Source organism: Erythranthe guttata, chromosome 7 (assembly GCF_056151865.1).
Source record: "Erythranthe guttata isolate IM_541 chromosome 7, IM_541, whole genome shotgun sequence".
Classification (NCBI taxonomy): Eukaryota; Viridiplantae; Streptophyta; class Magnoliopsida; order Lamiales; family Phrymaceae; genus Erythranthe; species Erythranthe guttata.
This window is the reverse complement of record NC_142539.1, coordinates 14,555,441-14,576,340: the sequence shown is the minus strand read 5'-3', so window position 1 is coordinate 14,576,340 and position 20,900 is coordinate 14,555,441. Positions and strand designations below refer to the sequence as shown.

At 35.2% G+C, this 20,900-nt stretch overlaps 1 protein-coding gene, 1 long non-coding RNA gene and 1 pseudogene across 2 annotated transcripts; 1 reads left to right on the top strand and 2 right to left on the bottom strand.

Moving 5' to 3' along the window:
* Positions 1–5,079: 5,079 nt before the first annotated feature.
* LOC148769788 (putative disease resistance protein RGA3) lies at positions 5,080–9,030 on the top strand (annotated as a pseudogene).
* A 570-nt stretch (positions 9,031–9,600) lies between these two features.
* On the bottom strand, positions 9,601–11,107 carry LOC148769787 (uncharacterized). Its single transcript, XR_016032312.1, has 2 exons — positions 10,971–11,107; positions 9,601–9,799 (listed from the first exon to the last, which is right to left on the bottom strand). It is a non-coding gene; the product is annotated as an uncharacterized LOC148769787 (long non-coding RNA).
* Positions 11,108–12,513: 1,406 nt separating this feature from the next.
* Positions 12,514–15,197, bottom strand: LOC105950595 (UDP-glycosyltransferase 74F2). Its single transcript, XM_012973964.2, has 2 exons — positions 14,484–15,197; positions 12,514–13,345 (listed from the first exon to the last, which is right to left on the bottom strand). The coding sequence occupies exons 1-2, from the start codon at positions 15,138–15,140 to the stop codon at positions 12,614–12,616; spliced, it is 1,389 nt and encodes a 462-aa protein (XP_012829418.1). The 5' UTR covers positions 15,141–15,197; the 3' UTR covers positions 12,514–12,613.
* Between the last annotated feature and the right edge of the window lie 5,703 nt (positions 15,198–20,900).

Sequence of the window (20,900 nt, the reverse complement as noted above, 5' to 3'; positions counted from 1 at the left end):
TGATGAAGATCCCATCTTGGCTTCGTACCGATTGATTACAACCAAAAAAGACTACAAGTTAAGGTGGACCGTGATATATTGCATTGCTATCCATGCCGTGGTTGCAATTGAAGTGATAGAGCTCATGGATGGGTGCGCAATCTACAAGGCTTTGGATTGGACATAACAATTTCAAGAAGCAAAGTCTGGCTGAAGACTTATAATTTAGCGCTTCTCGGGAGGCAACCCGAGCTTTACTGTTTTTCATATTTTTCTTTAATTTTATGTTTTATTTTTATTTTCATAGGCATGCATTCTAATTAATTTATTTGATTTCTTATTTTTAAGGTCGGAATTGCGATCGGGACAGTCATCCGAGAGACATAGAGGGCATCTTCGCAAGAGGAAAATCAGATTTCTTTCCCACAAATTCTCACACCCCGAAGACAACGATTCCGACTAAATCAGGTGTTTTCTATCCTTATACTTTGTGCTAATTTCGTTGAGGGCAACGAAAATTTTAAGTTTGGGGGTGAAAAAAACATGTTTTTTTGTGCTCATTTGTTTTAGTTTGCATGCATTAGGTTTTATTTATTTTTATCGTTTTTTTTCCGGAATAAAAAAAAAAAAAAAAAAAAAATTGCTTGAGTCGAATGCATCGATGAGTTATAATGATGAGAGATGATCAATGTTTAATGATGAGATTGCTTGTTTTGTTTTGATAAGGATTAGATATTTGTTTAGCTTTTGATTCAACGGAACGTATAAGCGAATTATTGCTAGGAATCACACCTTGTGCATTGCTTTGGTTGAATGTTTTGTATTTTAAATTTGGAATTTATTTGTGCTAAATCATGCTTTGTTCGGTTTTAAAACTCACCTTAGGAAATTTATGATACGAAGTATTGAGTAGTGAGTGATTTGGGATATGATTTGGGCCTTCTTTGAACCGTTTGAGCCTTTCAAGCCGACCTTTTTATCGAAATTATCATTAGAACCTTGATTTGAGCCTCGGAGAAAAGGTGTTCTTTCTTTTAGCCAATGTGTATAAGGTAGAAAAGTGGAGATTTTTGAAAAATTAACCCTTGGAGTTCGGTCGAAAAATTTTATAAGGTCCTTCTTCTTCGAAAAAAAAAAGACAAATATATATGCTTCTATATATATAAAAAAAAAGAAAAAAAGAAAAAAAAAAGAAAAAAAAAAAAGAGAAAAAGAAAAGAAAAAGAAGAAGAATAAGAGACTAGAAGGGAGAATTAAGGACTAGTTGTTGAATTATTTTGAAAGCTCGATCCATTGTCTTAAGAGCAAAAGTGGAGACTTTTGAACTCTTAAGAATGAGTTTCTTAAAGTCCTTAGAGGTGAATTCATTGTTTCAAACGCCTATCTTTCAAATTTTGGCGTAATCACCTCAATTCAAGAATAATAGCCACATATACCCATATTTCCTACCCCGAACCAAATAGCCTAACAATTGAAAGCCAAAAAGCCCCAATGATCCCAATAGCTTAATGTTCGATATTAGTAGAGTATAATATTTTGGTGAGTATTTGGAGTCAAACATATACATGTAAGCATAACTTTTTTCTATCTTTAATTTACAAATATTGGATGCTTGAAGCAATTGCATGATTTGTAATTTTTGGCTATGGTAAGTGACTAAGTGCTTTTGAATTTTGAGCTTGCGAATGACTAAGAATTTTCATTATAATTACAAGTTCTGAAAACGTGAAGTTGGTCATTAGTCTATGTGATGAGATGCGGTAGTTGAGTTTTTTTGCTTACGATTAGATTTTGCTTGAGGACAAGCAAAAGTTCAAGTTTGGGGGTGTGTTGAGTGTAGATATTACACTCAATACGTTTACTTTACGTGGATCTTTTGTTTAGATTTAATTATATTTATGCTTTAATTGATTGATTTTGTGTTTTATAGGTGAAAAACGAGAATTAGGTGTCCATGAAGGAAAAAAGATCAAAAAGAAAGGAAAAAAGTTGCAAATAAGGAAACAAATCAAATTGGAAGAAGGAATCCCGCCACAGCTTTGACAGTGTCCACTATTTCAAGCATATCTCTCTCATACGAACTCCGAATTAGGTGATTTTGACGGCATTGGAAAGCTAATTTCAAGGGCTACAATTCTTATTTACACAATATTCCAAAATTCGGACTCCAACATGGAACAAATCGACAACATGGAACAAATCGACGAACAAATCCTGGTGGGGGAAAGTGACGGAAATTGATTCCTATTAGGTTTCCACTACTTCCTTATCAAGAAAAGCCTATAAAAGCAACAAGTCTATACACCATAAGCACGAAATTTTACACCACAAACCGCGAAGAACGAAGATCAACGAAGACTCAAGCATAGTTTTTCTTATTTATTTTATTTATTCTATTTTGCTTATCATAAGAATTACGAGTAGCTAAGTTTTTAATTTAGGATTTTGTTGGAACCCTATGTGGGGATGGTGAACCCGTTTTCTTGAGATTATGCAATTATGATTTTATGATTATTTCTTCTACTTGTTATGATTGTTAGTGCATGAACTTGATCAATTTATGTGCTTTATCTGTGATTATTGGGATTGACTCGACAGAGCTATTTTGATAATTAGACGGTAAGTAAAAGAACCTTCGAGTAGTTTTCACCGGATGAGTGTGTTAATTGCATGCGGTATCGTAGACATACAGATATTCACCTTAGGTAATCATTGTTGGGACTTATTCTTTAATGCTTTATTCATGATCGGATTGCATAGACATATAGTAATTTGGTTTTGGATAATAGAATTATAATACATGCGACAGCGGGTTATAATTAATATAGTGTCTCAGGTTAATAATCATGAATCATATATTTCATAATTGAGGGGTTTTGGGTGAGCAATTCTTGCATAGGGGGGAGATAAAATCCTAGGTCCTTTTTTATTGATATTTTCTCGTATTTATTTGCTTTCTTAATTAGTTTAATTTATTTAGTTGATTAAATTTGACAATCTTGCGTAGGCTGGATAAAAATCATAGTTGTTAGAATTTGGTACTTAGGATTAGATAATTTGAGTATTCCCTGTGGGATCGACATCCGACTCTCACGAGTCCACTTTTACTACTTGTTTGCGATACGTGCACTTGCGTGTTAGGTATTTAGCAGCCCAACAACATCCACCAGAAGTGATATCGTCGTTGGCCGCCGCCGTCGCCGTCGCCGTCACTGTTCTAATCTAGGGTTACTCAAATCTAGGATTACTCAAATCTAGGGTTTTGATAATTCTTCGGCCCATAGTTGATTAACGAGATGCATAGTCGAATTACATCTGTATTAATATACTATCCCATATCATTTAATAGACTATCCCACTGGTATAATTTTACTATGGATCTCGTTAATCGACTATGGGCCGAAGAATCATCAAAACCCTAGATTTGAGAAGTGACGGCGGCGGATTTGTGTTTTAAAATTAATAGACTATCTCATTTCTTTTAATAGACTATCCCATGTATCTAATTCGACTATGGGTTTAGTTAATTGACTATTGGAAAAATAATAATATATATGGAAACTGAATAATATGTTTGTTTGAAATACTAATCAATTAGGGTAATTTTCTTTATTATATGAAAACGATTAAGGTAAATAATAATATATATGAAAAAATAATAATATATATGGAAACTGAATAATATGTTTGTTTGAAATACTAATCAATTAGGGTAATTTTCCTTATATCATGTAATAGACTATCTTATTGATCTAATTCGACTATGGATCTCGTTAATCGACTATGGATCCCGTATTATTCAACCACATAGTATATTAATAATTTCAATATAGTACATTGATCTGCTATGATAGTATATTACGATTATAGTAGTGATATGAATTGTGTTACAAACAATATACCACTGAAATGACAAGAACATTGAGAACAACACCAACGTAAAGTATTCCAACATAACCAATAAAATAGTACATTAATAATCTCATAATTTCAATCTAGGGTTTTGATAAAATACATAAAAGACATCATAACACAATCAAACCAATATGTCGAGTTAAAACTCTAGTACATTAATAATCTCATAATAGTATAATAAAATGATAATGGTAGTATCATACGGTATTCATAATAGTATACTACTTTATTACAACGGTTTAAAACTTAACCAAAGTTACCGAGCCATTACATCGTAAACACCTCTTTATAGCAACCAACCCACCAAACCTCAACAAAATCCGTACGAAATTCGCCATCGAAAAAACCTAAAATCATGAAACAAAATTAAAAATGCAGAATACTAAAAAATGATTAAATAGACTGCAAAAACATTTGAATGACAATACATTAATATCATCAAAAATAAACTTAAAATGCAAAATCCATACGCTAATTTAAAAAAGACTACGAACTATATTTTAATGTACTACCCAGCACACTTAAATCGGCTGTTATAAACAAATAAACCAACTATCGATCGGGATCAAAAACATGAACTCGACCACAGCGGACAATTATTCCGATTATTGCACAAACCAACTACGAAACTCATATAAAACAACTCTGGTCCGATCTGCGTGAACCATCCTCTTCTAACTCTGTCAATCCTCTTCCAAACAAACATCATCCGCCAAAAATAACGATGTATATATTAATATGATACGACATTAAAAATGCAGAATACTAAAAAATATATTAATATGATAAAAAATAAACTTAAAATGCAAAATTCATACGATAACTTAAAAAATACTACGAAATATATTTTAATGTACTACCCAGCGTCCTAAAATCCGCTGTTATAAACAAATAAACCAACTATCGACCGGGATCAGACTCATGAACTCCACGACAGCGGACAGTTATTTCAATTAATGCGTAAACCAACTACGATGTTCATATAAAACAACTCTGGTCCGATATGCGTGAACCATCCTCATCTAACTCTGTCAATCCTCTTCCAAACAAACATCATCCGCCAAAAATAACGATGTAAGAAAAAAAAAATGAATTTTAGGAAAGATTACATATTAGTAATATGATATTACTAATGGTATGGTTAGTCTTTTAACCATGGTCGGAAACAAGACTATTGTTGGAAACAAGTGAAGGAAAAAAGAACTGCAAAGATTTCTCACCATTTGCAATTTGCTGAACAACTCTCTCTCTCTCTCTCTCTCTCTCTCTCTCTCTCTCTCTCTCTCTCTCTCTCTCTCTCTCTCTAAAAAAAACTAACATTCCCAAAGAAAACAATGGCGGCAGAAGCTGTGGGTGGAGTTGCCATTCAATTTCTGCTAGAGAAGCTGATATCAGTTTCTGCGGAGCAGATCAACCTCTATCGAGATTTCAAGAAAGACTTGCAAAGGCTAAAAAGTTCTTTAACCATGATTCAAAGTTTCTTGAACGATGCGGAGAAGAAGCAAATCACCGACGAAGCTGTCGAACGCTGGCTGCATAAGCTTGAAGGTGTGGCTTTCGATGCCGATAATGTCTTGGATGAGCTCCACTATCAACATCTCTCCAAGGAAATTCACAACCAGGACAAAATGAAGAAGAAGAACAAGTGCCATTTGTTCTTCCCAATACGCATCGCCTAAAAATGGCACGTAAAATCAAGGATGTCCTTCAAAACTTGGAAGCGATCAACAAGGAGGCGACCGACTATGGCCTTCAAAAAGCAGTGGTGGGTGCATATGCTCCGGTTACTGGATCATCTGCAGGTTGGGAAACTGATGCATTCAATATCGATCCGATTTTTCTTGGAAGAGAAGGTGACGTGTCTGAAATAGTGAAGACGATGACTACTCTTCCAAATGATCAAGTACTCTCTATCCTCCCCATTGTCGGGATGGGAGGACTCGGAAAAACAACGGTAGCTCGGAACGTGCTCGATCATGAAGCCATAAAGGCTCATTTTGCTAAGCGTTTTTGGGTTCATGTCTCTCAAAACTTCGATGCCAAGATTCTTTTCAATAAGATTCTTACAACGTTAACAGGAACAAACGCCGCACTTGGAGATAAACAAGCAGTTCTGGAAAAGCTTCAAAAGGAGTTGGGAGCTCATAGATTTCTACTTGTTCTCGATGATGTTTGGAATGAAAATCATGAAATATGGGGTGATTTTATCAATCCGTTGAGAAAAATTACTTCTGCTACGGGAAATGGCATCGTTGTTACTACGCGAAGTGAAAATGTTGCTTCACTGGTAAAAACATTCCCTACTATGCACAAGCTAAATAACTTGTCAGAAGATGAGTGTTGGTCCATAATCAAAGCAAAATCCTTTGGAGAAGGTGATATTCCATCAGAATTTGAGAGAATTGGTGTATCTATTGCAAAAAGATGCCAAGGTTTGCCATTGGCGGCCAAAGTGGTTGGGGGATTGTTGCGCGATAAGTCGATTGATGAGTGGATGTCGATTGATGAGAAATGGCTCTCAGATTTAAAAGATGAAAATCCAGTCTCCAAGATTTTGAAACTGAGTTTTGATCATTTGTCGCCACCATCACTCAAAAAGTGCTTTGCATATTGTTCGATATATCCTAAAGGATATTTCTTGGAAAGGGAACGCTTGGTCGAGCTTTGGATGGCAGAAGGATTTCTTGGAGGAAATGATGATATGGAGATTTTGGGCAACAAATTCTTTAATCGACTTTTAGAGAACTCCTTGTTGTTACAAGTTGCAAAGATAAGTAGTCGATATAACATGCATGATCTTGTGCATGATCTAGCATCCTCTGTTTTAAATTCAAGCGACCAAGTTCGGTACATGGGCTGGCAATCGTGTGCAAGCCTAAATGAGCAAGCAACTTGGCTTCGTTCCTTACTGTCGAATGATAAAATATGCATTCTCATGTTCTCGAAGTTCAAATCGCTGCATGTTTTAATTCTGATGGGCAATTGTGTTGGAGAGTTGCCAAGTTCGATCAACGAGTTAATACATTTGAGATGTCTTGATGTCTCGGACACAAAACTTAAATGTTTGCCGGACTCTGTTGGTGAACTTTATCACTTGCAGACATTAAGAGCAGGTAAATATGGTTTGAAGAAGCTGCCAAATACATTGAAGAACTTGATTGGCTTAAGACATCTCCACATTCCTCGAAATGAATTACCTCCAGAGATGGGAAGATTAACTTCTCTTCGAACACTGCCGTACTTTGGAGTCGGCGATGAAAAGGGTTGTAGAATTACTGAGCTCGAATGCTTGAAGAACCTGGAAGGAAAGCTGGAGATTTTTAATCTTGAGAAGGTGCGTGACAAAGAAGAGGCTACGAGAGCAGATTTATTACGAAAGCCAAACCTAGTTGAGTTAGTGCTTAAGTGGAGTAGAGAAGCTGGAAATGGCAATGAGAGTGTGTTGGAAGGCCTCCAACCCCACCCAAATTTAGAGAGCTTAAAAATTTGTGGATTTGGAGGAAGAAGTTTGCCATCATGGTGTTCAAATATGTCGGGGCTTAATAAATTGATGGAGATAAGACTTGAAAGATGCAAAGAATGTGAACAAGTCCCAATGCTAGGGCACTTGCCACATTTGAAGAATCTATATCTGGATGGTCTAGTGAATGTGAAATCCATAGGTTCCTCGTTTTACTTGAAAGGCTGGAGTTGAGGAGAATGCCAGAGCTGACGGAGTGGTTAGAAGCTGAATTGCCAAGTGCAGCACCTGAAAATGATCAACGACTTGTTGTATTTCCTCGTCTCGTGTACTTGCAGATTAAATATTGTAGGAAATTGAAGAGTGCTCCGAGTCACTTTCCATGCCTTAAAGAATTGGAGATTGGTGAGGTGGAGAGCGAATTACCTTTGGCAAGTATATGTGGGATCAACTTAATCTCTGTTACAAAGCTCCAAATTGAGTTAATTGATGGATTGACGTGTCTCCCAGATTGGCTTTTCCTTAAAAATCAAAATCTCTCGAAGTTGGAGATAACGGACTGTCGTAACTTAACGCATCTAGTTCCGTGCTTGGAAGGTGGAGGAACAGCTCTTAGGAATTTGGAGATACGGAAATGTCCGGAATTGAGAGAATTACCAGATGATCTACACACCCTCAGTGCTCTCGAGAAGTTGGCGATTTACGGATGCTCAAAACTGAAGACAATACCATATCCACATGAAACACATAATGATGATGTTGATGAGCAATTATTGTTAGGCTTGAGTTGCCTTCGTCGATTGAGTATTGAACACTGCGATGAGCTGACCAATTTGCCGATTGAGTTATGTGTGGAGTCCTTGGAGAGTTTGACACTGAGTGGATTAATGAATTTAAGGATGAACATGGGAACGTTGATTGGGTATTGTATGCAGAAAATGCCTCGTCTCTCTGAGTTGATGATTGTTGATGTTCCAACCACTAATAATCCATGGGAGATTGTTGGTTCTTTTTCTCCTTGCAACTTAATAGATTTATCAATCAGTTGTGATGAGTACTCAGTTTCAGTTGTTGATGCCATCTTGAAAGCAACAACCAAATCTCTTTATGGATTAGCATTGCACGGGACAGAGCGTAGTCGTGAACTACCGGGGCAGCTTCAACATCTCACTGCTCTTTCTCGGCTACGGTTATATGATTTTGGAGAGATGGAAGAATTGCCTGATTGGGTAATTGGGAACAATAACAATGACAACAACAACTTGTCCTCATCTATGCATATGTTATCTTTATACGGCTGCAAGAAGTTGCGATATCTGCCGTCTAAGGAAGCCATGCTACGTCTCATCACCTTAAACATCTCGGATTGTCCGATGTTAGATATAAAAGGTGGAGATAGCGATTATGGTTCTGAGTGGCCCCAGATATCCCATATCCCCAGAGTCTATGTGGATGGGAATCAAATTCCAACTCATGCTCAGTAAATGTAACTATACTTATTACTGTTTTATTTGATTTACCAGATTATATTCTTTTTTTTTCCTTTTCTTTTTCTATTGTATTTATTTTTCTTTTTGTTCCTGCAGCATCAAAATTTAATTTGTTGCTTAAATAGAATAGGATGCTCAAGGCACACAAATATATAAATCTATTTCAAATTTATTTCGATACATATTGATTTTATTTTTATTTCATAGATTTAATTAGACACCCCTCCCGCAAAGTTTTAATTTAGGATTCGGTGCCAAACCAACATAATATTTCTTCTTCTTCTTTCTTGGATTTACCACATTTTATTTGGTTTACATATTCATTGATCTTCTTTTTTACTATTTTCTTTATAAATGTGGTCATTTTGTTATTTCTCATTTTTTTGATGAGTTATTAATCGAAATTGAGCATTTTTGTTGCATATTGCCCCTTCAAATATTATTTTTGTTGCACGTTGCCTCCTAAAAATGTTATTTTTATTGCTACGTTGCCGAAACCGAAACTCGTAGCCATTCTAATATTGATTTAGCTTTCCGCATTAAGCAAAGAATCCTATCGAACACGACGTAAATCTAATTCAACTTATTATATCTATCATAATAAATTTGAATTTGAAAAAGAACCAATCCACTTTAATTTCTCTAGATCCCGTTCGATCAGAAAAGAAGAAAAAAACCCCAGAAAATAGCTTGTCACATCCATTATATACGGGAAATACGGTGTTCGTAGAAGATAACAAACAGCGAAATACGGTGTTCGTAGAATAATCCAGAAAATTGAATTATTAATAAAAATTGTATCAGATGTTAAAATACATTATACATGCATACATTTCATCAACATAGCAGATTTAAGGTAGAGATTCACATCTAGCAACAACTTTAAGAGGAAATTTTCTATGAATAGTAAGTCCATCACCTTCACGCATATCCAAATCTTCTCCACTCGCGCCACCTGGCAATTCAAATTCGAAACTTAAAACAACATTCGCAAGAACAAGCTCCACCGAATTACGTAAAAATCTCTCCGGATTTTCCCACAAAATTGGATCTCTCTCACAATAGCCCACACGTTTAAAACCAATCGTGTGCCTTTCGGTTGACTCTCGAGGAATGAGTAGTGTGTATGTTGTGTCGATTCCAGCAGCAAACATGTCATGTTATAGATTATTATTAAAATTGTGATCATCTTGATGAGATAGAATACTTTAAATCGAATCATTTTCGAGTTTAATTTGCAGTCTCTCGTCATACAAAAGCATGAAGATTTCAATTGAGTCTATAAATTGAACCTCTTATTATTATTTTCTAACTACAGTTAAACCTCTATAAATTAACACAGAGTCCGGACTAGCAAAATTCTATTAATTTAGCCAACTATTAAATTATCGAGTTAATACTTTAGTACATTTTTGCCGACTCGGGCCGAAAGAAATTATTATTTACGCGAGGTTATTAATTTATCGAGGTTCTTATGTATATTGCATTTGCTACAAACACAGAAAAGAAAGAAACTAAAAAAATAATATTAAAGGCAAATTACGGCAACCCCCTTTAGCTAAGGTCAAACTACGAAAAAATCCTTCAAGTCGGTATATTTAAGGGCATTCATTCGGTAAAATTGTACTGCAACTTCGGTACGCCAAAATTTCATACCGCTTACCATTCGGTTCGGTAAATAACCGAATTACCAAAATTTTATTCAAAATATTTAAAAATTTGATTTAATTTTTTATTTTCTTAATTAATTTTAGTTTAAATACTAACTACATATATAAAATATATGGGTAACTAGCATTAAACCGCCTAAACTTTGCCTATTTTTGCGGATTACCACCTCAACAAAGAAAAGAAAAAAAAACTCCGATCCCACCCGAACTCAATAAGTTATGCCACATTGCCATTTTTCACCCATTTTCAGGCCAAAATAACCGGAATTAAGGGGTGGTTGTAATTATGCAAACATGAGGGATTATTTTCGTAATTTGCCTTACCTTAGAGGGTGGCCGTAATTTGCCCCAATAATAAAAAATCCAAGAACACAGACATAACAAACTACAGAGGCACCCTGTTCCACTTAATCAAGAATTCAATTCAAGAACTGTAAAACGCAATGCAAACATTACCAAGACAAGAGCTTTGATCGAGCTTTCTTCAAGAACAAAACCACCCTCATCGTTCCTCCGAATATCGAGCAACACATCGACAAAATCCTTCTCGTTTCCGCGAATTCCACCACCTTTCAAATGCTCCTTCACAACAAAATCCAAAAACTCATCGAGATCTTCCTCGACTCCCCGAACTTTACGATTCATCCCATTAACATATTTAACCCAAACAAGCCAAGGAACGTAACTCCCCGATTTCGAAACCACCCAACAAAACCCCTAACCTCTCCAAAACATCCTTAAATCAATCACACGTTTTTCACTACACGAATTGTCTGCTCTTCTCCAACATAACAGAAACCTCTTCCTCCCGAACATTCCGAAAAGACTGAACTTTTCGAATGCTCAGAAGCTGGTTAACGCAAATACTCTTCACGCGCCTCCAGTACTCGCCGTATGTTGAAAAGGCGATGTCTTCACAGTCGTAAATACCACGCGCCACGCTTGATTCGGGCCTGTTGGAGCAAATTGGGTCGTGGATTTTCAGTATTTCTTTAGCTAAATCAGCTGATGAAACATTAAAAGGGCCGTGTTTTCTTGATAGAGAGTGGAGGGTTTTTGTGGGGGCTGAACCCTAATTAGTGGAGGTTTCCGATTACTGGAAGCTTCGGCGGCGACGGCTTGATGGGTTTTTGAGAGGTGGGCCGTTTTCTTTTTATGATTGCGAAAATTATTGTGAAAACTGAAAAGGAACAAGGGGAGAAGAAGAAATTTGGAAACATCCATGGGTTTTCTTGATCGTCAAAGGTGTAGGAAAACATTAATTTTTATGTCTGAAAAATTGGTGAATTTGGAAGGAGAAATGGAGATGGAATCTTTTAATGTTTGTGGGAATATTAGCTTTAACAACGTGAAGTGGGAAGTAGAATAATATGTTACGGCCCGCATGGTATAGCATACTGGCCAATAGCTCAACTGGTTCCGGATGTGCTAAGTTGGTATAAGAATAATATGTTCCATAAATATCAACAAGAAATTTGTTGAAACTCACTCACCATAAATGTTTATTCGGGGAAATTACAGTTTTCACTCTTCAAATTTGCATCGATTTTACATTTGGTCCCTCATGTTCACAAAAAAACATATTTGGTCCTTCATGTTTCAATAATTTAACAGTTTTGGTCCTTTCGTCAATTTACCGTTAATCAGTTAGTTAAGAAAATCATGGAACATGCTTGATTCGGTTAGTTTTCACGGAAAATTGACTGAAATGACTAAAAGTGTTGAATTTTTAAAACATAAGAGACCAAATGTATTTTTTGTAAATATGGGGGATCAGATGTGAAATCGGTGCAAACTTGAGAAACGAAAAAAGTATTTTTCCCATTTTTATTTCGTAGGCAGTGACGAAACCATGATTTCGTAGACAGTGGCTGTAATTTGCCCCTCCCTCTATATATGGGGTGAGATTGTACAATCCAACACTTTTTTTTTAGAGAAATACAATCCAACATTTTTAGATGACATTGTTATAACACATTAATTCACATACATAATCCCATCCTACAAACCAATCATACTTTATTAAGAACCTAGGCCTTGGTTTAATAATCACACCATTTTCTTGAATCACATCTCAATTCAAAGATAAGATAACTAAATCAAGAACATTCCAACTTAGAAATAAAAGCATCAATATTTAGGTCAGAAGTACCACCCTCACTAACTGCCTCCTTAGCCAAATCCCTCCACTTAACACAATTCCTCTTCATCTCTTTCCCCTTCTCCCCTTCCATCACTTCCCTTACACAACTCTCAATCTCCTCTCTCCTCACAATACCATTTTCTTCGGAAACCCTAACCCTAATCCCCACTCCCCAAACATCTTGCACGAGCTTAGCATCCGTCGTTTGATCCGTCCACTGCGGCATCACAACCATCGGCACACCCAAGCTCAACGCCTCGGTCGTCGAATTCCAACCGCCGTGCGAGAAGAAGCAACCTATGGCTTCGTTCGACAGAACTTCCAGCTGCGGGCTCCAGTGCGCGAACAGTGCCCTTTCGGACGAGGCTCGGACGAAACTTTCCGGAAGCTTCTCTTCCTTGTCGAAAACCCTAATGACCCAAAGGAAGTCGAAATTGGTGTTGTTCAAGCCCCATGCAATCTCTTCCATTTGTGCTTTGGGGAGATTGTCCATGCTGCCGAATGCTATGTAGACGACCGATTTTGGTGGCTTTGTGTTTAGCCAATCGAGGATTGTTTGCGAGGGGTCCGATTGGAAGAGGTTTACGTCGTATTTGTCGTCGTTTTCGATACGGTTGTCCAAATAGAAAGATGGGAGTGTTGGTCCAATTGTTAGCATTGGACACACTTTTGTCATTGAATCCACAACCTGTCGTTGGAAAAAGAATTGGCAAACATTTACGTACATAAAAAATATGTAATAAAAAAATAGATTGATTTAATTTTCTATTTTCTATTTTCTATTTTTCTTGGTTGCCCCACTTTCCATACGTTGATAGTGATGCAGGCACAAATATTTCAAAAAAGACAAAGTTGATTGAGATATTCAAATTTTTACATCGATAATGATAAGAAGAGTCGTCTACGTCTTTCACTATATATAATAATAATAATATTATTATTATTATTGCTGGGTGGAGCTTGTCACACATGGTTAGCCTAGTATTTTTTACGTCTCTCGTATTGCAAGTTCTTATACGAGGGTGTAAAGTTTGCCCAATGCACCTATATAATTAGCTGTCGGTTCCTTCATTAAAAAAAAAAATTGGATAAAAGAGTCTTCTAAAATGTCCAATAGTATTAGTAGTTCATTGTTAAATATCCAAAACTATAAAATTAACATAAACTAATGTGGTGTTATTTTTATCATTAATCCAAACTTGTAAATCCAACCCACTTTTTTATACCAATTTGACCTAATTAAAAACACAACTCTAGTATTTTTTTTTTTGATGTTTAATTAGATAATGTAATCGTTACATATTATATTTGCTTTTCAAAATGAGACTATTTTATATATCAGAATAACGGGAAATTACAGTTTTCGTCCCTCAAGTTTGCCTCGATTTCACATTTGGTCCCCATGTTCACTAAAAACGCATTTGGTCCCTCATATTCCAATAATTTAATACTTTTGGTCATTTTTGTCAATTGACCGTTAGACTGTTAGTTAAGACAGTCATGTAACACACTTGATTCCGTTAGTTTAACCGAAAAATTGACCGAAAGGAATAAAAGTGTTAAATTTTTTAAACATAAGGAACCAAATGTGTTTTTTTCTGAACATGGGGACCAAATGTGAAATCAGTGCAACCTTAAAGGACGAAAACTGTATTTTTTTCCTCGTAATAATTCTTAATTCAGTTAACAATGATCAAACCATTCATCATTAATTCAATATAATTCCTTTTTTTCTCTCTCTTTATGAATTAAGTTTTTCTTTATGAAACCATTCATCCTTTTTTTTTTTTTAATAATGAATTAAAGTTATAAAAGCATAATTTTACCTTCTCCTCCAACTTGTAAAACGTGTTGACAAGCACAAAATCAGCCTTGTCCACATTCGAGAACTGATTCAGCACCATCTCGAAGTAAGCCGGGTACGAACCACTCACGTGCATGAACGACGGCAAGTCCGGCAACTCTAGCGGCGGCAGCCCCGGAATCTCCACCGGCTGCGCCACCACCGGTATATCCAACAACCCGTGGTGCACATAATAGTACACATAGTTCACCGCGCACGCCTGCGTGAAAAAGCACGCCCCCGCGATACCGAATCTCCTCGCCACATCCAAAACCCAAGGCAAAAACGCGTCGTAAACTATGCAATCTACGGCCAAATTTCGGTCTCGGTAAGATTTGATGAGATTTTCTAGGGTTCTCGAGCCCTCGACTTCCATCCGGTTAAGGTAATCGGAGACGCTCTCGGCTTGCCGGAAACCGCCGGTGTCGAAGCCGTCGGAGATGGAGGCGATATCGACGGAGTGGGATTTAGGGTTGATGGATTTGGAGATGAAGTTGGTGATGGTGAAGGTGGCTTTGGCTCCTTTGGAGACTAAGCGTTTGCAGAATTGGAGCATTGGGTTTACATGGCCTTGGCTTGGATAAGGTACACACAAGATATGTACTCTATGTTCTTTTTTCTCCTTATCCATTTTCATCATTTTTCCTTTGAATATGCTATTTTTGAATAAATTCACACACACATATATATATATATATATATATATATATATATATATATATATATAAATATATATATATATATATATATATATATATATATATATATATATATATATATATATATATATATATATATATATATATATATATATATATATATATATATATAGAGAGAGAGAGAGAGAGAGAGAGAGAGAGAGAGAGAGGTGGGTTTTTGTTTCTTTCTGTATATAGATAGATATATGTAGATCAGAAAAAATACAGTTTTCGTCGCTAAAGTACATTTGATCCATCATGTTTGCAAAAAATACATTTGGTTCCTGATGTTTTAAAAATTTAACAATTTTAGTCATTTCTGTCAATTTTCATCATTTTTCCTTTAAATATGCTACTTTTGAATAAATTCACACACACATATATACATATACATATGTACCCACCATTTTTGTTTCTTTCTATATAGATAATATAGATGATATATATGTGGATCAGAAAAATTACAGTTTTCGTCGCTAAAGTACATTTGATCCTTGATGTTCACAAAAAATACATTTGGTCCCTGATGATTTCATTTTATTTTATTTTACTTCTTTTATTTTTTGTTGTTTTATTTAATTGTTTTGCAAATAATTTTTTTTTTAATTATTGAAAAGTAGCTGTTACAAAACTTAATCTTAAAATGAAATGAATATTTTATATTTTATATAAATTCAGAAAATTTAAACGATTTTGAATTCTCCTTTCAATATCTTTTAGATCGTGTTCATCATACATTACTTTCTTGCCATGTTGTTTGTGAACTATTAAATTAGAAAGTTTAGTCCATCCATTTGAACAATTAGTCGAACGCAAATATGGGTATCCAAATTTAACATGCATTATATGTGACAAGATGAATTTGTTATTTTTTGTTCGATTGTATTCGATTTACATAGGGTAAACAGCATAAAACCTTCCTGTATTAAGGAAAACCTGAGCCAAACTCATCTGTGTTTTTTTTCTTGCGTAAAACCCCCTTGTGTTTTATTTTTCATAAATTAAGTCGAATATATCTATTAATTAAAAGGGGCTCTTTGAGAAAACCCCCTCACTACTTTTTTTAATTGAGGGAGGCCCAAAATATTTTAGACCATTTGAGAAAAGCCCATGATCCAATTCAGCCATTGTGTTTCCCAGCTTTACCCCCGCCCGCCACCTCATCACAGCTGGGCACGCGCTCCAGCGATTTTTTTTTTTTTTTCCGTTTTTTTAATCGACTATGAAGCATAGTCGATTAGTCTTAAATCGACTATGCTTCATAGTCGATTAAGGAAAATCTTTAATTTTTTAATTTTTTTTTTAATTTTTTTTGGTTTTTTCAAAAAATCATTGAAATCAATAAACAAAAAAAATATACAAACATTATAATTGATTTATACATTGAAATCAATAAACAAAAAATCAAAAAAAAAAATCAAAAAAAATTAACAACTGGAGTCGGTTAAACCTTAATCGACTACCGAACATAGTCGATTAAGCCTTAATCGACTATTGACATAGTCGATTAAACACACGTAGTCGATTAAGGCCCTGCCTGCGCGAATTTATTTTTCTGCGCGAATTCAACGAACCCATCGCAATCTTCCACCCAAAACCGCCGCCGCTAGCAGACCCATCGCAATCCTCCACTAAAAAACAACGCCACCAACAGATCCATCGCAATCCTCCACTCAAAACCGCCGCCACAACCATTATTACCATCACTCATGAACAGAGTACACAATCCCTATAATCGTCCGTCACTACCACCGGTCACCGAGTACACACTCCCCACCTGGGACGATTACATACACAGTAAAAAAAAACACACACACACACAATCAGCTTTCGATTAACGGTCAAATCTTCGATTTCAGCGCCGTCTTCCGCCAACCAAACGACTCTTCAAAACGGTACCGATCGATTTCAGCGAAAACTGCCGCCGGTTGATTCCACCGGATTCACAAATCCAAAACGGAGAGTAGAAAACCTAAACGATGCGTGATCGCCGTAGAAGTTGCATCGGAATAATGAATTTCACACACACACACACAAATCGAAATCCGAATAAAAAAAAGTGCATGTAAATGTGGGTGTTTTGAGTGGGTGGATGCAGTAGTTGATGGGTTAAATGGATTGAACTTTCAGAAGAAAGGGTCTTTCGATGAGAGAGAGAGAAGAGAGAGAGAGAAAGAACAAGGTTGCAGAGAAGAGGTGAAAGGGCGAAGTGGGGTGGAGAAGAAGAAAGGTTAAGAAATAAGGGTGGTTTGGGAATTATTAAATAATAATAAGGGTGGGATATTAGGTAAGGGGGTTTTCTCTAATTATTTTTGGAAGGGGGGTTTTTCTTAACTCATTTACCTAGATGAGGGGGGTATTGCTAATTATCCCTAATTAAAAATATGAAAACTAAGAAAATAATACTCGATGAAATGGAAGTTGGAACAAACTCTCAAATTATTTACATTCTTTTAACATATAATTAATCAAGAATAAATTATAAAAATATATAATAATTCTAATAAAATAATTATATAATTTAAAAAATCAAAATTCAAACATTAATAAATTATATCATATAAAAATAGATTTAAAAAAACATTCACCACACCTATTAAATTTTTATTTTTCATATTGTAACTAATAAATGTGTTCAACTTAATTTCAGAAAATAATATGAAATTTAAACAAATAAATTATTTTTTGGATAAAATCCCCCTTGTATTGTTGAAACCATGCACTCAATCCCCCTTTTTATAAAAAAAAAATAAAAAAAAAATTGCATAAAACCCCTCTATAGTTAAAGGCGTTAACTTTTAACGGAAAAGGGGATTTCGTGCAAAGTAAAATAAAACACAAGGGGGTTTTACGTAAGTAAAAAACACATAGGGATTTGGCACAGGTTTTCCTTAAGACAGGGGGTTTTATGTTGTTTACCCGATTTACATACTCAACATTTTTTGGTTCGTTGATTTTTCACATTAATGCATTTTGATAAGATAATTACAAGTTTCGTCTCTATACTTGTCATCTAAAATGACTTTAGTTATCAAGCTTTTGTCGCCACGAATTTAGTGCTCAAACTTACCAAGCTCAGGTATCTAAGGAGCAGCTAACACTTATTACTGAATCCCAATTGACACCCGAAGAATAAATGTTGATTTATTTATGTCGTCCTCCACTTATACATGATCCTCTTGTGTGGCTCGTTCATACCCCTTTATTAGATCATTCCCTGCAAAACTTCTTCGGCTGCCCACCACATTGAAAAGAGTACTGTTTGAATTCCCAGAGTCCTCGAATAGTTGTCGTCGGATGCAAGAGCTCGTGTAAGTTATGAACGTAAACCATATCCCCAATGATTCTTTATGAACGTTCCAACTCCACAAGTTTTATTATGCGATTGTGATGTTCCAAATCAGCAAAGGCTCAAATGGTGAAATTATGATTGGGTGATTCTGGTGTTGCCTTATTTCACCTCAATTGGAAGATACGAAAATGAAAATTTAGAGGTAGGGTTTACGTTCGTAAAGAATTACATGGAATTGGGGAGTTGAAGATAGAAATAAGAGGAGAGAGTAAGGGTGTCACTCCACCTCATAATTAGACTGCCAAATGGACTAGGGGTCTATTCAAGCTTGATTTTTACTACCATGTGTGCAATTCCGTCCAAGTTAACTGAAAAACTTGACAGTCGAACCAAAAGTGTCAAAAAAATGGTAAGTTTGATAAGTAAAATCACGGCGGTGAAAATTTTGAAGGACTAAATTCATTTTAGGCGACAAATATAGGGGCAAAAACTCTAATTTAACCGGTATTTTGATCTTAATTCTTAGATTTGACCCCCGTGCACCGCACAGACTTATTCAGTGCAATTTAGGGAAAATTACATTTTTCGTCCTCATACTTTACCCACTTTTTCAAAACTGTCCCTAAACATTTTGGAGTTACAATAGTAGTCCTTAATCATGCTTTAACAGAATTGGTCCGCCGTTAATTTTTGCAGTTAAGTTGGATGGAAAATGGCATGTGCCTCTTATATGCCTTCAATTTACAACACTACATGAAAACGGACTTTTAACAACACGCATTGCGTCTTCATTTTTCATAATTAAAACTTGATTGAAATTCGAAATTATATAAATTCCAAAAAAACAAAATCAATATATATTGTATTAAAATATTTTGAGAAATATTCTTTAAAGAAATGAAACATTGTTTTAAAAAAAAATGAAATATTGCTTTGAAAATCAAGATTTTCGGAATTCAAATGAAAACATTGTTTCAAAATAAAATAAAAATTCGATCCGAATAGGTGGGATAAGAAACCTCCATTTCAATCTTCACCCTAATTTAATAATTTAAAACTCGATAAATTGTTTCAAAATATTTTTAGAAGTATTGTCTAAAATAATAATATAATGTTTTAAAACTGGGCTTTCTTGAATCCAAATGAAAATTATTGTTTTAAATAAAATAAAAATCTGATCGTAATAGGCGGAGTAAGAAAACTCCGGTCCAATTTTCACCCTTATTTAATAGTCTAAAACTCGATTTTTTTTTTCAAAATAAATTCAGAAATATTGTTTAAAAAATCATAATATTGTCTAAAAAAATAATTTTGTGTTTTAAAATCGGAATTTTTGGAAATTGAATGAAAATTTTATTTAAAAATAAAATAAAAATTCGATCAAACTAGGCGGCATAAGAAAACTCCTTTCCAATTTTCACCATATTGAATGATTAAAACTCGACATATTGTCTCACAATTGGGATTTTTGGAATTGACTAGAGGTGGAAATTGGAATGGAGATTTCTAATTCCCCAATTCCTATCGGGTTTTTTATTTTGGTTTGAAACGATATATTTTAATTGAATTCCAAAAATGCCGATTTCGGAACAATATTTTAAACTATATTTTGATTTTTTAAACAATATTTCCGAAACGAGTTGATTTTTTTGGAATTTACGTGATTTCGATTTTGTATTAAATTTTAATTTAAAAATACTAATTATAAAAAATATGTTTTAACAAGACGCAATGTGTGTTGTTGAAAGTTCATTTTCATGTAGTGTTGTAAATTGAAGGCATGTGAGAGGCACATGCAATTTTCCATCCAACTTAACTGCAAAAATTAACGGTGGACCATTTCTGTTAAAAAATGGAATGGTTAAGGACTACTATTGTAACTCCAAAATGTTTAGGGACAGTTTTAAAAAAGTGGATTAAGTATAAGGACAAAAAATGTAATTTTCCCGTGCAATTTAGGTAGCTATTATACAAGAATAGTGTTTTATAATTTTTGTCGGAAAATAAGTGGCCTAGTGGTCCCCCAAAATGGCGCCTTGAATCAAGAAGCTACCAAATGAATGAAAAATCATAAAAAATTCCACAACACTTTTGTTTTCATCTGCAGAATTCAAAACAAATTCATGAAACCTCCAATCAGAAAACCAGGTCCTCAATTCCTACACAACAAACAAACACCTCATTCAAGAATTCATGGCAGAATTCCCCACTCTTCATCCACGAATCAAGAATCGCCCAACCCACCAAGAAACGGATCCCCTCTCGCCAAATTCCTCGACCCATTTCGAAACCCGAAACCCATTTCCCAATTCGACAAATCGGCGCACAAATTCACCCAAACAATTTCATTTTCATCATCCGCCGCGAATCCGCCGTTGGGGGCGGAGGCCCCCATCCAGTGGCGGATCTA